General features: G+C 33.4%; 1 protein-coding gene across 3 annotated transcripts; it reads left to right on the plus strand.

Moving 5' to 3' along the window:
* The first annotated feature begins 1,422 nt into the window (after window positions 1-1,422).
* Window positions 1,423-18,225, plus strand: LOC135136307 (ceramide transfer protein). 3 transcript variants are annotated; one of them, XM_064065522.1, is made up of 10 exons: window positions 1,423-1,532; window positions 1,645-1,849; window positions 1,950-2,066; window positions 9,575-9,818; window positions 9,867-10,099; window positions 17,057-17,233; window positions 17,286-17,517; window positions 17,572-17,774; window positions 17,835-17,967; window positions 18,023-18,225. In XM_064065522.1, the coding sequence occupies exons 2-10, from the start codon at window positions 1,646-1,648 to the stop codon at window positions 18,148-18,150; spliced, it is 1,671 nt and encodes a 556-aa protein (XP_063921592.1). In that variant the 5' UTR covers window positions 1,423-1,532; window position 1,645; the 3' UTR covers window positions 18,151-18,225. The 3 variants fall into 3 exon arrangements, with proteins under 3 accessions (XP_063921592.1, XP_063921591.1, XP_063921593.1); XM_064065521.1 differs by having other exon boundaries at window positions 1,436-1,849; XM_064065523.1 differs by having other exon boundaries at window positions 1,436-1,849; window positions 17,057-17,227.
* Window positions 18,226-22,012: the final 3,787 nt, after the last annotated feature.

The raw sequence follows: 22,012 nt of genomic DNA on the forward strand, positions 1-22,012 counted from the left end.
TTATTCCAAAAATAAAAAAGTTTAGAATGGTATTCATTGTTATGGTAGAGAAATCGTCTAAATACAAATTAAAATCACTTGCACTCATTGTATAAGGATCTACGCCGTTTAAATTGTTTAACTTTTGTACATATCTGTTTTTCTCTTTGACAGAAAGACATCGTGCATAATCACTTAAATTCTCCATACTTTAAAAACAAATCACACACCTTCACTTAAACCCGTCACATTAACCTCAAACGAAAATATTAATTTCCGATTTACCGCTTAAAACACACGGATGTATTTTGGGTGACGAGGAATTCAGACCAAGACAGCGTTCTGTATTTTTATTTTTATTATGGTTTTTTTAACTCAAATCGCCAAAAAAAAAACCCAGATACGCAGAAAAGATATGAAAGAAGCTATTCACGTGTTTATTTTCTAGATAAATACCCACACTTTTAAATAAAATGCGAAAATGTTAACATTATCACTTATGGAGTTTCACGGCGCTTGTCAAACGCTGAGTTCCCGCCACAGCGTGACGTCACGTGTTATTGGCTAATTGGACGAGACATGTAAATATATTTTGAATAAGAATTTATCATGCTTGTCATAACTGTAAACCATCTGCAAGATTTCAAAGCATTAGGTTTTGCAGATTCAAAATGTTGTTTTCTAATTTTGATTTTTTTTTCCCAAAAATCTGGACGTAAAAGCTCAATTCGGAGTCATTAACTACATGTGTAAGACTATGTTGTTTGATACAATTTAAAACCCATTTACTATGTACAGTTTTGAAGTGACGTCATCACATTAGTGGTGGGGATGATTAGACAAATTTTGGTTAGCGTTTTACCATCTACATGATATAACTAATGTAAATACAAAATTTGACAACAATCGGCACAGTACTTTCGGAGATTATCTGCCTAATAAAAATCCGGAACGGCAAACAGATGGACAGACGGACAGACGGACAACCGGACCGACAGACGGAAACGGGAGACCTAATTCTTCGTCCTCTAGGGGTCATGATAGGTCGAGAAAATGTAAAAGTAGAGAGTCGGCCGACGGACTCGATTACAATACTTTCTTTGCTTACGCTCGGGAAGTAATAATAATAAAATTATGAAAATTCAAGAAATAATTCGATTTACTATGAAATTTTAACACAAATAAAAGAGGAATAACAAAAACAATTGATGTAAGATTGTAAAAGGGTATCTGATAATGGAAAAGTGCAAGACCTACAAACGATCCAATCACCACTACAGCTGCACACAATATATTAACCCACTCTCCACTGGTAGCCTGCCTTAAAAAAAATCAGTCAGGGCAAAAACGCCTAACGTTATACCACCAACAACGCACTTTTATGTTCAGCTTGACACGCTTATTTAAATCTTCCGCCTTAACCACACTGACATGTTCAAGGCCAACGATTTTTTGACGCGCATGATTTTTCAATATAGCACGTAATATACCCTGCTGATAGTATACTAACAGTGATATGAAAAAACAAATTGATAAGACGCAGAAATAGCATGGTATGTTTGTGATGTGTTGTATAATTACCGGCACGGAATCCCCCTGTCCTTGCATGAAATGACCTGAATCTGTTCCGTTATAATTAGTCTCATCGTCCATCAAAAAATTTAGCATGGCCGACGAACACAGTAGCGACGATTCGGACGACAATCAAGAGGAATTGGCAGGTGTGTTGAGTAAATGGACTAATTATATACACGGATGGCAAGATCGTTACATCGTTTTAAGAGGTGGAACATTGTCATATTATAAAAGTGAACAAGAAAGCGGTTATGGATGTCGAGGGGCACTATCACTTGCCAAAGCTGTTATAAAAGTATGTTTTTTTCTCTTATTATTTTCACTGTTTGATTTCAAGTGGGTTTGTTATTGATTATTTGTAAGAAGTTACAGTTTTATGGCTATTTTTGTTTCAGCCACATGAATTCGATGAGTGCAGATTTGATGTTTCAGTCAATGACTGTGTTTGGTACCTTCGAGCTGATTCTGTGGAAGCCAAGCAGATCTGGGTTGACGCTCTAGAATCGTACAAGGTAATTAATACCAATTGTTTAAATTTAACACATGTTACCAAATTCTACATGGAGCGAACACATAACTTGTAATCGAGTCATCCTTTAATGACTGATTAAAGTACACTGATAAATGACAATTGTAGAAACAAAAATGGCAGACACTTTTGAATAAAATAAGTGAAATTATTTAATTTTATTAAGTAAATAAAATGAAATTACAGTAAATATTGAAAATGTTGCCCATTTTGCCAGAAATTTAAGTGAGATTAGCCCATTTCCTTTTTTCTGTTATTCTCTGCATTACAACCAAGATCCAGTTGACAAAAAATTGCTATAACATTGCTATTGTGGTTCTAGCCTAAAATTTTTTGCTGAGCAGCGTTATAGGGTGCACGTGCGGTTAGATTACCTTGAACAGAATTACATTGAATAAGCCAGTTAATCACATGACTATAATAGCCATGATTACTTTCAAAGAACATATGCCTTATTATCCATTGTTGACTAATTACAGTCCAAACACCAACTTTTTGAGGATAAAGGGGAGTCTCAGCATAAACATATAAATTTTCGGTCTTCCATACTCTCATATTTTGGGAATTAATGTAGCTACTGTTCTTCTGTAAAAAGCCACTGACAATTCTAAATTTAAATCGGCTTGATGAAATTATTGCACACGTGTAACTTGAGAAAACACTGCTAATTTTTTTCGCAATATTTGGTGCAAGGAGGGTTGAAGATTTTAAATACATTTTAAACTTCATTTCAGTGACACTTAAGTAACAATTGTGTTCACAAGTAAACAGAACAATAATGAGAAATGTTTAACACTCCTGTGTGTTGCTTTTAAATCTCATCTAGAATACAATGAGGGAAAGAATTAATAATTATTATTATTAGTTACCCAGCAACAAATGATATACTTTGCCAAAATGTTACTTTTTACTTCACGGTCTAGGCTAGGAAAATATTGTACAAGTATACATCGTGATAATTAGCCAAATACATGTTTTTTCGGCGTTTAATTGCCCGTAAAATATAAAAAAGTAGGTAATTGTTTCCATCTGTCTGACTTGCTATATAATAAAATCTTAACCAAAATTTATTGGTTTATCATCTACATACAATAAATAATGCGTTCGTGAAAGTAATAAACGAATTTGGCCAAGATATGGTGATTCTGAAAAAATGCTAACAAAACTGAAGTTAAATAAACAAATTTGTCAATCATTTACCTTCACGTTGGTTTACTTTAGGATCGGCAATCGACAGACTTTTAGAGCAAATGGCAGCCGTTATTGACTACTCCTATTTTTTAACTTATTTACGTAAAGAATGCAAAAGTGTAATTAATACTAAAACTCATATAACTATTAAAGATTTTTTCAAAAGTACAACGGTTAAAGCGCAACTAATGTTTATTTCTAGGAGTGCAAAGTTATTTCAAAAATTTACGACAAAGTTCAAAAAAAATGTTTAATCCCCACGTACCTCACTGAATTCTACCGTACATTTTCCCAGAATGGGAAAACGTTAGGTTAATTTTAACTGTCGTAAATGAACTATTAGCAGTCTTATGTGAAAAATTAACATGTGTTATAATGTAGCACTTAAGTATAAGTATCTCAGGACCGTTAAATTGTGTTAGACTTAATTAACGATTAAAATCCTAACATGAACTGTGAATTCACAAACAAGAACTAGTATATTATATAACGAAAATAGTAAAAAAAATCAATGTTATTATAATAATTAACATAGTACGCAACATTGAATAAATAGCCCATAAGGACGATGCTTTGAACTCTTTCGAAATTTCGCCAAAATCAGCGAGAGCAACGTTCTCAGAAACCGATTTCACTTTGTTCTTTAATCCCCAGCCCATAAATTTTGTATAGATTATTTCATATCGCTTTTTAGATTTTGCTTGCACAACATGATTAGCTTTTATATCTCTTAACTAGATTTATTTTCAAAATAAAAAACATGGTGAGATGTACTGCCAACACATTTTTACTAAAACAAGTAATTCCCTATTCCTTACACACGGCCATTACACACAACTGTGCGTAAGGAATCATTTACATAGTGACTAGATTGTACAAAATTAGCTATTTACAATAGTGGGAGCAGAAAAACAAATTTACAACACGTGTTAGCGTCGGTCGAAAATTCGCATGTTTCTGATTAGAAAACAGCAAGTGTGTTGGAGAAACTGTGGCGTCGTCGTCGTTACGTTTAATTGTTGTTATTCTTCCTCTTCCTCCCTTTTATTAATTACCAAACTAACTCAACTTAACCTAGCTAACTTACCGCGTCGTTTCACCATGCTTTCACTCAGAAAACCAAAACAACAGTCAAGGGTTGCGACCCTCTACCAAGCAAAGCCGATCCTCTCACTACCTACCCTCTAACTCAAATTCGTTAGCAGAACTACGAACTACCAGAAAAAGAACTAAACGTGCACCTGGTTGCCTATGTTTAACGATTTTCTTGATTGTTTTTTTTTCCAAATGCGATTACGCGTCGCTGTTAATTTTTTTCAACGGGAAATTTTAATTCAAATTCGGTCACCACAATGTAGATTAGGAAAAAAAACCGTAATTTTATAAAAGTACAATTGGCAACATTGCACCTAATGCATGAATATAGTATTTGCCATTTCTATTAAAACACCACTTGTTAATCGTAAATTTGGCAACGTTCATATTCAGACAATTTTCTAAGTAAAAGCCGTTGTCAATCAACCGAAAGCTGTTACCAATTGCTAAATTGTAAGCAAAATTAACAGGTGGTGTTTCAATAGAAATGGCAAAGACAGTAATGAAAAATAACAGCTTGTTTTATTAATAATGTACTGGTTGTTAGTAGTTATTAATCATTGTGCATTATTAGTTGTTGCTAAGATAAGACTGATTTTGGCAAATTAAATACTCTTCTAAGAAAAGATACTAGCCCCGCCTAACCACCCTTTATTTTCTTAGAAGACTAGGTCATCCGGCAAAATCAATCTTATCTTGGCAAGTATGAGACTGACTTTTGCAAATAAATGACATATTCTGTAAAAAAATAAGGGTGGGTGGGCGGCGCTGGTACTTGTCAAGATAAGACTGATTTTGGCAGATGACCCACTCTTCTAAGAAAATAAAGGGTGGGTGGGCGGGGCTAGTACTTGACAAGATGAGACTGATTTTGGCAAAAGACATTCTCTAAGAAAATAAGGGAGGGTGGGCGGGGGGGGCTAGTAGTTGCTAAGATAAGACTGATTTTGGCAGATGACTTATTCTTCTAAGAAAATAAGGGTGGGTGGGCGGGGCTAGTACTTGTCAAGATAAGACTCATTTTGGCAAATGACATATTCTCTAAGAAAATAAAGGGGGAGTGGGCGGGGCTAGTACTTGTTAAGATGAGACTGATTTTGGCAGATGACTTATTCTTCTAACAAAATAAAGACTGGGTGGGTGGGGTTAGCACTTACTTGCTAAAAATAAAAAAAATGACATTGAAAAATCGAATAAATGAGAAATCGCAAAATTGTACAACTGTATAATCGGAAAATCAAAAACTGAAATATCGAAAAATTGAAAAACAAAACAAATCTTGTAAAATCGAATTCGAAATTCCAGTTTTCATTTTTACTTCCCGAGCGTAAGCAAAGGAAGTATTGTAATCGAGTCCGTCGGCCGACTCTCTACTTTTACGTTTTCTCGATCTTTCATGACCCCTAGAAGACGAAGAAATAGGTCTCCCATTTCCGTCTGTCTGTCCGTCCGTCTGTCCGTCTGCCGTCCCGGATTTTTATTAGACAGATAATCTCCGAAAGTACTCGACCGATTGTTGTGAAATTTTGTACTTATATTAAGAATATCATGTAGATGGTAAAACGCTAACCAAAATTTGTCTAATCATCCCCACCACTAATGCGATGACGTCACTTCAAAATTGTACATAGTAACGTCCAGATTTTTGGAAAAAAAATCAAAATTATAAAACAACATTTTGAAATTTAATTTTTAATCTGCTAACCAGAATGCTTTGAAATGTTGCAGATGTTTTAAGGCTATAAAGAGCATCATAAATCTTTAGTCAAAAAATATTTGCTTATCCCCTCCAAAAACTTGATGACGTCAGCTCAAAAGTTTGTGGAATAAATCATATCTAAAATGTACAAAATATGATGAGTCTGTACTTGTGATCTATCACTCCATTCATATTTTTTGGATTTGCATATACAGGGTGACTCAAAAAAATTAATGAATGCGTAAATTTATTTTACTGATTTACTCAGAAACTACAAAACCGAATGCTTTGAAATCTTGCAGATGTTTTAAGGTTATAAAGAGCATAATAAATGTTTAGTCAAAATATATTTGCTTATCCCCTCCAAAAAATTGATGACGTCAGCTCGAAAGTTTGCTGCAGCATTCCCACATCGTTCTATACCCGGCAAGGGCACATTTTGAAAATTTTGCGGCAGATTTATAAACACAGGTTTTTTCTTGGACATTAAAAACGCAATTTCAGTGAAATTATCTTTTATTATCTTCATTTATGTTTGAATTCCATCATTCTGTTTCTTTTCTAAAAACTGCAATTAAGGTATTTAATGATTAAATCAAAATTATGCTGTCAAAAATGACAAGTTAAAATGATAAGTCAAAACCGTCTATGATGTACCAAACTTTTTTAATCAAAATAATTTTTATTTTTTAAAGCACAAATTAGCAAATTACTGCAAAAAGTGGTAGTGGAAATTAAAGTGGAACCCGAAGGTTATTTTCTCCGCAAAAATCATCTCTGGGTTTTCACCCGAACTATAGTTAACATGGGGTCTAAAATTTAACATGGGAATCCCTATGGCCACTTTTAAAAAAGATGCACTGTATAATAAATGTTAACATGATAGAAAAAGTTTGGAGAAAATTTTTACATTATAAGAAATTTGGTTTCTACCCTCCAAGAGGCTTTCCTGAAGAAGAACTCTTACAAACCTTTCGCATCAATAGTTTACAGGAAAGACGTTTATATTTTTCGTTCATATTCTTATATAAAATTGTCTCTGGAAATATCGATTGCCAAGATTTATTGAAATGTATATACATATTTGTTAGTTCCAAGGGTCGATATGACATATTTTACATTTTTACAGCTCGCACTAATGTGGGTAAATTTTCTCCAATTCATACCATTTGCGAAAATTATATACAACAGAAACCAGGATATGTTCGATATCTTTAATACTGTTTCAAGAAAAAATAAAAATATATGCTTGTTACAGGCTGCATGATGGTGTTAAATTTAAGTTAGTTTTAATGTTAAATATGTACATTCATTTTACCCTAATAAATGGTTGTACTGTGGGGGTGAATAATAATAATAAAAGAGAGGGTGGGTGGGCGGGGCTAGTAGCTGCTAGAGTAAAACCGTTTTTGGCAAATGACATATTTTCTAAAATGGAAGGCGGGCGGCTGGGGTTGCTAAGATAAGACAGATTTTAGCAAATGATTTATCCTTGAAGAAATTTAGTTAAATTATTATAAGAAAAGGCACTAGCTGCACCAAAGCACCTTCAAATTCTTTCCAAACGGGAATACCGAGAACCTGAAATGGTTATAAATTTTTCAAAAAAAAAAAAGGGTTCCCAAAATTAATTCAGAAACAAGTCAGGTCAGAATTTTTCAAAAATAGAACTCCGAAGTCCCCCAAAATTGTTTTAAATAATTTACAAAAAAAAATCTCCATAGGCTCCCAAAATAATACACCATAGGTACCCAAGAGTCTCCCGAATTAAAAAAAAAAAGTGCAGCACTAAAGACTTTTTTAATTTCATAAAAAACAAAACACCAAAAGCTTTAAAGATTTTTTCAAGTTCATCCAGCAACAAAATACCAGATTCTTTTAAATTTATCAAAAAATAAAACACCAGGGGACCTACAATTAACTGCGAACATTTTTAACTGCTTACTCGATTTTTGCTATTTGTACCTTCGCTTTATAGCGGGCAAACATTGTTTGTTAAATGGAATTTTATCAAATTATTACAAAAACAACACAACCATATCTTTATACATTCTAAGTGAAATGGTAATTAAACAAGGTCATGGGCGAGAGATTTATTAACTAAAAGTTTTATCAATTTGCATTCTTCCTATGTTCTTGAGTTCGAATGTTTTATAACAAGATGTAACAAGTTACGACGTTTGTTTAATGTTAGAATTTTTAAGTTTTTAACTTTATAAATTGAAGTTACTGGAAATGTTAAAAGTTAGTTGAGGTTAACTAACTCCGATGCGATGCAGTCCTTTGTATATCTATTTACTAAGCCAAAAAAGTCCCGAAAAAAGAAACCTCAGAAGTTATAATTGAAGTTGTATTTATTCAATAGTCTTAATTTTCCGTAGACATTAAAATTTCAAACGTTATAAAACTATACCATGAAAGTCAAATTTAATGAAATCATTTGCGTTGCTATAATCCCATTGACAAACAAAGAAGCTTGAACTTTCTACAACACCGCTTGTGTTTGCAAATTTACTCTAGTGCTCTGATTATTTACAGGTCAAACGAAAGGTCTAGGTTGGTGGCCATTAACTCTAATATTCTCTTGTCTGTTTGATACCTAAGCGTAGAAATTGCCCAATTAATGATCGCTGCGTCCCATTTCGCTCAAACAGAATCCAATTTTGTATCAATTATATAAAGAAAAATTTAAGTCAATCTGAAGAACTCCGCTGGCAAGTTCTTCAGCATACACTTGACGAAAAAAAAATGTTTTAGTTACCTTTACTCGCATTACCAAGATCACTGTCCGCTACTGAGTAAAATGTCTAAATGTGCGTCAACATCCTTAGAACGTTATCGACTCCTAATTAAAGCAATTTTAATATACGTATGACCATATATAGAATCATTAAATCTGACCGTCGCTATATTTTTAGGTCACATTTGGTGTAACTAGTACACATATTTTGTCAGGTTTACGTACCATTAACGTTTAGCACTGATAAATTTTAAAACTGTATAAAGCGACACTTGTGACGAAATAATGACAAATTTACTATTATAGATATTTTTCAAATAGACCATTTACAAATCATTGTGTTTATCGGGTGTTCGGTTACGCTGGGCGCCCAGTGACCTATGAAACTAAATGTGTGTCGCTCACCGTTTCTTCAAGTGTTAAATATGGAAATCATTATGATAAAACATGTAATGCGCTCCTTTACCTTAACAGTTGGATTGGTGTTACTTTTACACTGTGACTGGTTAAATAACTAACATAACTAACACTGTGTAACGTGGAAGATAGCAAGTGTGAATAATTAGTGATAAATGTTATCTTCACGTTATTTTTTAAACGATTCAGTCGTTCCAAAATGTGTACATAGATTTCTGTAACAAAATTTGTATTGTAAAGTTCGTGCTATGCGTAAGTTTCAAGTGAGTTTTTTGTACACATGAAGAACTATTAATAGATTTTTTGTTTTTTCTGAAAGCTTTTATTTTACTTTTGTTTTCGTTTTCAGTTGGAGTCTGGCTATGGTACAGGCTCGGAAAACAGTTTAAAACGGCATGGATCAACTGTTAGCCTACAATCCAACACATACAGCACAGCGTCCGGAAGTAGTTTCAAGCGATCGTCTCGCAATTTACGGGAAAAACTTGCCGAATTGGATACTTTTAAGGACATTCTGTGCCGACAAATTGAAACATTACAGACATATTTTGATTATTGTGTGGATAATGAAGCTCACAATGGGCCAAACAAAGGTTTTCTTTCCAATCACGAGTGTGCTTTAAACTAATTATTTATTTCAGAAAAATTGCCAGTTATTGATTTTAAAGGTGAAGCGATAACATTTAAGACTACTACAGCAGCAGTTTTGGATACTTTAGAACATTGCGCTGAATTGGTAACCCAAAGAGAAGAATCATGGCGTAACCGATTAGATAAAGAAATTGAAAGAAGAAAACGAAGTGAAAATCTGGCGAAGAGTTACTTCGCGCAACTACAAAAATCACGAAACATTCATCCTGGTCCAGATTTGGAGGTAATACTTTGAACTTTTTAATTTTATTGTGCTTTTACTTTCTAAACCATATTTAAAAGAAGTATTTAATGAAATCGTTTTGACATGTTTCATAATCTAGAATATGAAGCTCTTTGTGATTCTTGTTTATTGGACGATTTCATCAGACGCAATCTCCAAGACTAGAATCGATTACTTTAGAATTCCATCATAACTGACTTCCAAAGCAATTTTGTTTTTCACTGAATATTTATAGTCTCATAAATTTGGACCAAGCTATTACAAATTATCTCAAAGATTACTTTACCTTGCTACAATTTATGCATTCATCCTTTTCAGAAAGCCTTTAATTCAAAAATATTTGCAAAAATAATTGCATAAATAAATTAATTTTATCACTGAAAAATTGTCCGTGTCACGCCCTAGAAATTTTGTAAACATAGTAACGTTACACTTAGTATTTCTTTGTACACATCACAATGAATATATTTATCCCCACTAGCTAGTTTAAGCAAAATTCGCCCTTCAGTGTAATTTAGCTTCCACTTTTTTTCACATTTTAGGAATTCGTGGATGAACGGATTTATTATTTTATTTATTATTAAAAGTCTAAGAACGCAGTGTTATTAAAAATATGAAAATCATTGTATTTATTCTCATCAAAAAGTAGTTGACGTCATTTTAAATATTAATTGTTAAAAAAACCCGCGAAAAGTAAGCTTTGAAATGTGTACAGGTGGCATTTTTATACCTTAGATGTGAGAAAAGTAAATATTAATAACCTTTACATATTTTGTATGTTTTAATACAAAACCATAGACAGAAATAATTAATACAACATTTTTACTTGATTATAATTTTTAATCTTAGGCACATGCTAGTATTGTCACCTTAGTCTCGTGATGCTTGACATTAAGTGAAGGGTGTGTCAAAATTAGTCGAAAAGTTTTAATTGAGATGCCACGCAAATTCGTACGAAGCTTTTTCAAGAAAATCTGCCTGCAAAATGTAATGGATTTGTTTATGTATACTTTTATAATTACCATTGTTTAGTAAATCTATTTATAATTCGATCAAACGCAAAATACAATTATCGTCCATCTCGATTTGTGCGTGTCATACACAAGATGTCAGTGATATACAATTTAACCGTGCTTTTAATAATCGTCTATAAACTACTGAAAGTCTATCTGAAATGCACGGGGATGCTATCACTAACGGTAGGTAATGTTAATTGTTTTATTTTAAATGTGTTTATCATCAAAATTTACAACGAAATTGATGACGAAACTATCCGAACGTTTCAGTTCATGAATAATAATGATTAGTCATACCATACAAACGCGCTTTGTGTAAGAAATAATGCAGTAACGTAGGATGTCGGCATAACTTTATCATAAATCATAGCGTACGGTTGTGTTCAATCAGCTGGTGGCGTGTTTTAATTTGTTATAATTTAGTTTTTTTCAAAGATGAAAGATTTTATTTTAAGAATACTTAAACACAAAACTGTAAGTCGTATGTTTTTATTGCTGTTGTAATTAATTTAATCGAGAAAATGTTGATTTATCAATTTTAATTCTGTTCCGACAAACACAAAATTATTTCAAATTTCCAAAATATGGTAATTTAAAGTGTTTTTATTAACTTTTTATTATTTGAAGAGACAACTTAATAAACGTGACATTGAGTACATATAAAAGTTATTGTTATTTTATTACGATTAAAAAACTGCAAAATAAAATATTGTTAAATATAATTAATCTACCATGATTGCGCATAAGTAAATATATGTTATTGTCTGATCGATTAGTTCATATTTATAATAATAAATAAATAAAAAAGTCTCAATTTGGTCGTCTAGTAGGTATCATTTAAAAATTGCAAGAAAGCTTCCATATCCCATTATGTATTCGTATTACCTCCCTTGTGCAAATTTCGACCCATTCTCGACAATTTTCGAAATTTAACTAAATACTTTCATATAGATTTTCGGCCGGAGAAGTCACTTCTGGCTTCATTTCTTCTATAACTCAAACCGTTTTTCCAGAATCGTCCATTGAAATATCGCAATTTTTGAAAATTTCAAAAAAATCGAATTTCACTCCGAATTTTCCGAAAATATTGCTCTCGTTATCATAAACATGCTATAGAATTTTTAGACAACTTTTTCAAAAATGAAATTTTACACCATGGTGGTACTTGCCAAGTAACCTACCCTCTAAGAAAATAAAAGGCGACAAATGACCTACTCTTCTAAGAAAAGGTACTAGCCCCGCCCACCCACCCTTTATTTTCTTAGAAGAGTAGGTCATCTGCCAAAATCAATCTTGTCTTGGCAAGACTGATTTGCAAGTGAGATATTCTTTAAAAAAAATAAGGGTGGGTGGGCGGGGCTGGTACTTGTCAAGATAAGATTAATTTTGGCAGATGACATATTCTCTAAGAAAATAAGGGTGGGTGGGCGGGGCTTCTACTTGTCAAGATGAGACTGATTTTGGCAAATGACTTATTCTTCAAAGAAAAAAAAAACCTGGGTGGGTGGGTGGGGTTAGCAAAAAATTAAAAACCAAAAAATACCATTGAAAAATCGGAAAATTGTGCATCTGTATAATCGGAAAATCAAAAACTGAAATATCGAAAAGTTGAAAAAAAAACAAATCTTATAAACTCGAATTCGAAATTCCAGTTTCTTTTTTTTTTGTTTTTAGATTTTTCAACTTTTGAATATTTCATTTGATAATAATTTGTTTGACAATTTTGCAGTTTTAAATTTACAATTTTGGACTTTTTTGATTTTTAATTTTTCAAGTTCTCAAGTTAAAATTTTTCCTTTTCACGATTTGTCATTTTTCAATTTTTTAACTGAAAGAACAAATTTATTCGAACCGAAATTTTGAAAAATCGAAAAATCCAAAAATTGAAAATTAGAAACAAAATTTTCAGATGTTTTAAAGTTACGGTAAACATGGCAAATCGATGATCAAAATTATTTTTTACTCCCTTCCAAAAACTCGGTGACAAAAAATCAAAAATCGAAAATTAAAAAAAATAAGCTATTTTCTGGATATTTTTAAAAATCAAATAATTGAGAAATCGGAAAACTGCCAAAATTGTAAAATTAAAAAATCGAAAGTTTTTTTCAACTGGTCAGAGAAATCAAAAATCGAAAGACATCAAAAAATTGAAAATTTAAAAAGCGAGAAATTGAAAAATTCGAAAGTTGAAAGTCGAAGAACTGAAAAATTTAGTAGTACTCATTACGATAAAACTGATTTTTGCAAATGACATATTCTCTAAGAAAACAAGGGTGGGTGGGCGGGGCTAGTACTTGTCAAAATAAGACTGATTTTGGCAGATGACCCGCTCTTCAAAATAAATAAAGGGTGGGTGGGCGGGGGCTAGTACTTGTCAAGATGAGACTGTTCTTGGCAGATGACTTATTATTCTAAGAAAATAAAGGCTGGATGGGTGGGGTTAGCACTTGCCAAAAGTAACAAAAAAAATCAAAAATTAAAAAACGACATATAGAACAATCAGATAAATGAAAAATCGAAAAATCAAAAACTGAAATATCGAAATATTGAAAAAAAAAATCTTATAAAATCAAATTCGAAATTAACTCCAGTTTTCATTATTTTTTTTTTTTAGTTTTTAGATTTTTCAACTTTTGAATATTTCATTTGATAATAATTTGTTTGACAATTTTACAGTTTTTAATTTTTCAAGTTCTCAAGTTAAAATTTTTCCTTTTCACGATGTCATTTTTCGATTTTTAACTAAAATGAACAAATTTATTCGAACCGAAATTTTGAAAAATCGAAAAATCCAAAAATTGAAAATTAGAAACAAAATTTTCAGATGTTTTAAAGTTACGGTAAACATGGCAAATCGCCGATCAATTTACTGTTTGCTCCCTTCCAAAAACTCGATGACAAAAAATTAAAAATCGAAAATTTAAAAAATAAACATCTATTTTCGCGATGTTTTTAAAAATCTAACAATTGAGAAATCGGAAAACAGTCAAAATTGTAAAATTAAAAAATCGAAAGTTTTTTCAGTTCCCCACAAAAAAATGAAAATTTAAAAAGCGAGAAATTGAAAAATTCGAAAGTTGAAAAATCGAAAAACTGAAAAATCTAGTAGTACTCACTACGATAAGACTAATTTTGGCAAATGATCCACTCCCTTAAGCAAACAAAAGGCGGGTGGGCCGGGCTAGTATTTGCCAAAATAAGACTCACTTCTAAGAAAATAAAGAATAAGTCGTCTGCCAAAATCAGTCTTATCTTCGCAAGTATGAGACTGATTTTTGCAAATGACATACCCTCTAAGAAAACAAGGGTGGGTGGGTGGGGCTAGTACTTGTTAAGATAAGACTGATTTTGGCAGATGACCCGCTCTTCAAAGAAAATAAAGGGGAGGTGGGCGGGGCTAGTACTTTTTCAAAAAAGAGAAGGTCATTTGCCAAAATGAGTGTTATTTTGGCAAATACTAGCCTGGCCCACCCGCCTTTTATTTTCTTTGAGGGTATGTTAGTTGGCAAGTGCTAGCCCCACCTACCCGCCCTTTGTTTGCTTAAGAGAGTAGATCATTTGCCAAAATTAGCCTTATCGTAGTGAGTACTACTAGATTTTTCAGTTTTTCGATTTTTCAACTTTCGAATTTTTCAATTTCTTGCCTTTTAAATTTTCAATTTTTTGATCTGTCTTTCGATTTTTGATTTCGTGGGCAACTGAAAAAACTTCCGATTTCTCAATTATTTGATTTTAAAAAATATCGAGAAAATAGATATATTTTTTTTTAATTTTCGATTTTTGATTTTTTGTCACCGAGTTTTTGGAAGGGAGTAAAAAGTAATTTTGCGATTGCCATGTTTACCGTAGTTTCTTTGGTAAAAAAATCGAAAAATGACAAATCGTGAAAAGGAAACATTTTAACTTGAGAACTTGAAAAATTAAAAATCAAAAAATTTCAAAATTGTCAAACAAATTATCAAATGAAATATTCAAAAGTTGAAAAATCTAAAAACTAAAAAAAAGTTAAAACTGGAATTTCAAATTCGATTTTATAAGGTTTGTTTTTTTTTTTTGTTAATTTTTCAATATTTCAGTTTTTTATTTTTCTATTATGTATACAGTTGTAGAATTTTCCGATTTCTTCAATATGTCATTTTTTGATTTTTAATTTTTTTTATTATTAGCAAGTGCTAACCCCACCCACCCTCCCTTATTTTCTTAGAGGATGTCATTTGCCAAAATCAGTCTCATCTTGACAAATACTAGCCCCGCCCACCCACCCTTTATTTTCTTAGAAGAATGGGTCATCTGCCAAAATCAGTCTTATCTTGACAAGTACTAGCCCCGCCCACCCACCCTTATTGTCTTAGAAGATATGTTATTTGCAAAAATTAGTCTCATACTTGCCAAATAAAATTGATTTTGGTAGATGATCGACCTACTCTTCTAAGAAAATAAAGGGTGGGTGGGCGGGGCTAAGACCTTTTCTTAGAAGATTAAGTCAATTTTTAAAAATTTCAAAAAAGTAGGTGCATGTTTTCAAGTTCAGTTCGAATTGCAGAGTTTTTGTTCGGATAATCGTGGGATCGAATTATAGAAGTTATACTATATTTTGTTCAAATGCCGCTGTTGCCGGGATGAGCAATACTTAGTTATTCGTATTTTATTGTATGGGTTTTACCCGAACTTGACCATTGAAAGATACTTATTCAAGCCCCTTTCTGTGAACACGAATAAAATTTTATCATAAGATTAAAAAATACTCGGTAGATTTCATGAATTTAAAAACCTTATTTCCTTTAAAAACGAATTAAAGCTTTTAACCAGATGCTGTTTTTTAATCCAACTATTAACCTTGTTAATATCTTAAAACAATACCAACAGTAAAATCTACGCCAACAACATATTTTGAATGATCGGCGAAAAAATTTTAATTTGGACAAATTATAACAGATTGCAATCGTAAATTGTTTTAAAAAAGACTGAAATACGGCTTGAAATTATTTTAGCCGCGTTAAACTACATAGGTATGCGTAAACATTTAAAGTTTAGAATTCTTATAATAATATTTTATATGGAGTTCTAAGAAGGGTTTTTTATACTTTTTTGCTTAAAATAAAACTTTTGTAATGAAAATGTTACGCTTATTTAAGCGCTTATTCTTAATTTTAGTGTGCTTATAAATCCGCTCTCTAGTCATAAGGTATGTAATCTAGAATACTGTGCAGACAAATTGGTGGTGATAATAAATTTATATCAATACATGTTATATCATCTGAACATGCAAAATATTTGCACGAATTGTTAGTTCCATTTACGAAATTACAATTTTGTTTATTTAAAAATACGTGTATGTATAATGGATTAAAAAAAATGAAAACATATTACTGAAATGCAAGCACCATCTTAACGTTCGTATATTTCGCTAAAGATTTATTTAATATTTTTTTCGCAGTCCGTTCCGATTCCCTAAAACTTCATAATTTAATTGTATCAACTTCAAATCTAGAATAATTACCAAACTGTATATATTTTTTTCAAGCACACGTTTTTTTTTTTTTTCTACAATTACTCAACCACTGTATCTTAATACGATAACATTACCTTAACGCACCAGTTTTAAGCATCCTGTTTATTTGTTTATAAATTATCTAACAATATTTTGATGCAGCAAACAACAGGGCTGTTTCTTGAAAAACGTTCCATGAATTTTTCCACTAAAGTGTCAACATCGTTTAATGTGTTTGACTTAAATGCTTATGTAATTCATAGTTAATATCTTCTACATCCTACAGAAGTTATCGCTTGACCTGAGAAATTAGTTATCAGCCACATTGCACAAACATTTATTTCTTATGGTCAGTTATCTCTTAATGCGCTAAAATGTCGTCAAAGTTTCTACATAATGGAGTAAAATAACCTACCTGAAATTTTAATTCATAATGTTTTGATTTTTTAGGAAGGTCCTCATAGCGTATTGGCAGATGACGAATTTTATGATGCCGTCGAATCCGGCTTAGATAAAATGGAGGAAGAGCAGGAATTGCGGGATCGATTAAAGAGCGGTCAAGTTATTCCCGTTGCGTCATCTCCAACATCCCCAGCGTCATCACATTGTTTATGGCCACAGGTAAAAGTAATAATAATTATCTTGCACATTGTGTTTAAGTTAACTTAAACAAAATTAGATTGAAAAAATTGTGAAACAAGAAGTTGCGATGGCCAAATTAGGCGTAGGGGAGTGCGGGACTGGATGGCAGTTGTTCGCGGAAGACGGTGAAATGAGAATGTATAGAAGAGAAGAAGAAATTGATGGGATGGTTGTTGATCCATTAAAGGCTGTGCACGTCGTTAAAGGTATTACAGGTCATGAATTATGCCACTATTTTTTTAGTCCACAGTATCGATATGATTGGGAAAGTGAGTAACAATTGTCTACGTACTAAATATTCTACAAAATGTGTGTATTTGTAGCTACTTTAGAACACATGACAGTTCTTGAAACTATTTCTGAAGATACTCTCATATTTCATCAAACTCACAAAAGGATATGGCCCGCAAGTCAAAGAGATACTGTATTTTGGTCACATATGCGACGTTTGGCGGATGACCAGGATAGGGATGGGCCGGATTTATGGACCGTCGTCAATAATTCCACCGAGCATGTAGATCATCCTGTAAGTACATAAATTCAAAATTATTACAAACAGTATTACTAATTTTGTATGAGTTCTTAGGCAAATGCTGGTAAATGTGTACGGATATTTCTTACGGTATGTCTTTTATGTCAAACTCGAGTTGATCCACCGAAAGATGGGGCACCCGTCACCAGGGAAGATCTCACTTGTAGGATAACGTACTGTTCTGTGGGTAATAAATTTCTTTGTAACTGTCCAAGCTGGTTAAGTAATCTGTATGTTTTTAGTAAATCCGGGGGGCTGGGCTCCCGCATCGGTATTACGAGCGGTTTACAAACGAGAATATCCAAAATTCTTAAAAAGGTTTACTGCTTATGTTAAAAACCAAACAAAAGATAAGCCTATAATGTACTAAACATAAGATTTTTTACGGTTTACCTTGTTAATTTTATTTATATTTCTTGTATATTAAATGTTACATTCTGTTTTACATTTTTTTATCTTTTCTAAATAATGTATTAACCCCTAAAAACCGTCCCTAATGGTATTAAAGTTGTTGCTTTTTAATGTGTTGTATTACAATTTTCATGAGGGCTGTAATGGTTTATGCACATTGTGTTACCAAATTGTAAGTTTTAAATGTTAAAGACTGCTTAAAATGTTGAGACCAGTTGCCTTGATAAGTGTAGAGAATCACGTGTACTGTTTCGTTTTTTTGCTAAGCTTTTCTGTAAAGTTGCGTTCTTCAAATGATACAATGTTTCCAGGTTGTGTGTAATTTATATTTTATAGTTATATCATCGACAAATTTTATTACGGAAGTTTGCTGTGTGACTGTTCTATCTTAGTTATATATTCTCATAATCAAAAATGAGCAGTAGCTCATTCAGTGTTGCTAATTTGTACAAATTTTTGTTTTGTAAAAAACTTATATGACCAAGATCGTTGACCAAATAAATTACATACTCAACCTAAAGCCCATTTATTTAACCATGTAGGTCGCGTGCTCTTTACAAAGTTTTGAATATTTCCTCATTTGGTAATTAGCTTATTAAAACTGAACAAAAATTGAGGGAAAATGGTGCCAAGATAGTATGAACAGGTCATAGTGCTGCAAAAACTAGTTAGTATAATTTAGTGAATTGAAAAGCGACTAAAAATGTAAATGTGCCACCGACCGACAAAGGTAAATAAATGGATCTTAAAATTTTGATATCAAACAAAAATTCATAGTTTTGCCGTAATGGTAACTCAGTCGAACTATTAGAAAACAATGTTGGAACAGTACATGCAATTCAACAAAAAAAAGTTGTTTGACTGCGCTAGAAATGGATAGATAGTTCTTCACTGAAAGACAGGTAAATTATAAATTTTTAATATTGAAAAATGAAATGAAAAAAATAAGCGTTGTATGTATGTGTTATGTAAAATTAAAATAGCTGCGTCTTTTGTGCAGATGGCGTGACCGCCAGCTCGACAAGGAACCGCGCACTCCGCTTCCGCCACGTGTTTCTGTATTATTTACCTCAATTCCATTTAGATCTTCAATGTCTATAACCCTGATATTAAACTACAACCGAACAAGTGTTAAAGTTTCAAAAAGGGCAATAAACAACATTTAAATTCGCCATACACTTTCGTGAAATTTTAAACAGCAAAGAATTTACATCTGAGATTAAGATTGGACATCGGACAATTTATATGATGGGATGGAAGCATTAATCAATAAAATATTTACGTGGTAGAAATAACTAGCAAAGGTTAATTATGGTGCCAAAAAAAAGGTCTGAAAATTGAAGGCCCGCGAAAAATTTAAAATTTGGCCTTGGCTGCGATCATCTGACAAAATAAAACCCTACATTGTGTTTTTAAAAAATGGTGGGATGCGTTCAGATGCAAATGGTGGACCCCAAGGTTGGAAAAGTACCGCTAAATAAAACATAAAGTTTATGAAAGATACAAAATTATTTATTCCTCCACTGGCAAAAAAAAAAGAAAAAAAAGCTGCCTGCGAGGGTGACTCATGATGCATGACTTGCCCTCAGACTGCCCAGTGGGGGCCGAATCGCAATCGCTTTTCAGCTCCAAAAAAAAACTTTGAACTTTGGATGAAATTTAAATGAAAAAAAAAATTACAAATTTAATAAAAACAAAGCAAAATCTGAAGTAAAGTAACTGGATGTAAATAAATACACAAGCTATTACAGACGTGTGGCGGCAAATTTAAAATTATGGCAGTCAACAAGAGAACAACATTTTAATAAAAAAAAACTATGCAGCAGCAGCAGCACTAGAGGGCTATAAGAGTGTAGCGATCGAGCTTTGTCAATTTCATTCTGGAGCACAACAAAAAATACCCATAGGGGGCATTGTAGCGCGAGCGGAGCTTGGGGCTCCTGGTCGTGACTCTTCTCCTACCCACGACAGTGATTCTATCTATCGCAAGCACTGTCGCCCAGCACCCCAAGAGTGCCTAGACGAGCAGGCCGTTACGGTCGCAAACTCGCAGTTGGCTCCCGACTATTGGGCCAAGTCGACAGCGTTACGTCATCTCGATCGCCCCTGAATTCTATTCTAACCTGCATCTTTGTGCAGATGGCGCGATAAATTCCTGATCATAATCTGGCGGCAAAAAATCTCGCTTTAAAGCCTGAATCAGCTGATCCCACGAACTGACTGATGGTTTTATCGATCTATACCACAAAAGTGCCTTTCCATCGAATAAATCTACAGCGGACCTAAATAATTCCGCTTTTGAGGTATTTCGAGCCACTCGCAATTCCTCTATCCGTTGTAAAAACCCATTGACCGAATCATGCTGAGACTTACCATCAAAAGTTACATTCCACTTGTGTACCGGAGTAGGCTTAAGGATCGTAGTGTTCTGGTTGACTCCCGCCGGACTCGCGGTCGCATCATCTGGAGGTAGAGAGGTTTGTTCCACCATTTCATACCTGGTTTCATCCAATGCTTCCGCCATCGCCATTTGATCATGTTTGAATTCTTGCTTAGTTTTAGCAACTCCAAATTTTGGAACTTGAATACCAGCATCCTTCAATAAAGTATAACTAATGTGTTCATGGACATTGAGGTTTCTTGTTTGCTGTTTTTGGGGTTGCCAGTTTGAAGTCGTTGATCCCAAAACTTTTGTGGCATTCTTTAAAAGAATATGTTCAGCTAAAACAGCACTTCGAAGCATCGTAGCCATTGCAATCGCAAAAAAAGTTTTGGGATCAACGACTTCAAACTGGCAACCCCAAAAACAGCAAACAAGAAACCTCAATGTCCATGAACACATTAGTTATACTTTATTGAAGGATGCTGGTATTCAAGTTCCAAAATTTGGAGTTGCTAAAACTAAGCAAGAATTCAAACATGATCAAATGGCGATGGCGGAAGCATTGGATGAAACCAGGTATGAAATGGTGGAACAAACCTCTCTACCTCCAGATGATGCGACCGCGAGTCCGGCGGGAGTCAACCAGAACACTACGATCCTTAAGCCTACTCCGGTACACAAGTGGAATGTAACTTTTGATGGTAAGTCTCAGCATGATTCGGTCAATGGGTTTTTACAACGGATAGAGGAATTGCGAGTGGCTCGAAATACCTCAAAAGCGGAATTATTTAGGTCCGCTGTAGATTTATTCGATGGAAAGGCACTTTTGTGGTATAGATCGATAAAACCATCAGTCAGTTCGTGGGATCAGCTGATTCAGGCTTTAAAGCGAGATTTTTTGCCGCCAGATTATGATCAGGAACTTCTTAAGGAAATTCATAATCGAACGCAGGGATCTCGTGAGTCAGTTGTTTTGTATCTGGCGACTATGCGCAATTTGTTTAATCGGTTGTCGGATATTCCACCTGAAATTTCCCAATTGCATCTAATTCGTCGTAATCTCTTACCGGTTTTCCAAACCCACCTCGCTTTGCACGACATTAAAACGTTTACTCAGTTGTCGGATATCTGTAGAACCCTGGAAAGCGTTTTAACCAATCAGGAAAAATTTCGACCACCTCCGCGGCGAAGCATCGCTCTGCTAGAACCCGATTTAGCTTGTCCAGACGGGGATAACCAAGAAAATAAGTTATTCTCGACCCCTCAATTTCGTAATACCTCTAACATTTCTTCTCCACACCAAAAAAGTGAACTGAGATGTTATGCATAAGTGCGGGGGTTACGCCCGATCGCTTAGATCTAGATACAAAGCGTAAACAGCTGCGACGGAGACTACGAGAAGATTTGAATCGTGGTGAAGTCATGTATGCTAACCCCG

Source organism: Zophobas morio, unplaced genomic scaffold (assembly GCF_036711695.1).
Source record: "Zophobas morio isolate AGI-343-1 ecotype UQ-CSIRO unplaced genomic scaffold, CSIRO_AGI_Zmor_V1 ptg000026l, whole genome shotgun sequence".
Taxonomy (NCBI): Eukaryota; Metazoa; Arthropoda; class Insecta; order Coleoptera; family Tenebrionidae; genus Zophobas; species Zophobas morio.

Bases quoted from the DNA above. Each gene is read 5' to 3' on its own strand.
- LOC135136307 (XM_064065522.1), top strand. From the start codon at position 1,646: ATGGCCGACGAACACAGTAGCGACGATTCGGACGACAATCAAGAGGAA. The intron at 2,067-9,574 runs GTAATTAATACC...TTTCGTTTTCAG, and splicing joins ACGCTCTAGAATCGTACAAG to TTGGAGTCTGGCTATGGTAC. The intron at 9,819-9,866 runs GTTTTCTTTCCA...TATTTATTTCAG, and splicing joins TCACAATGGGCCAAACAAAG to AAAAATTGCCAGTTATTGAT.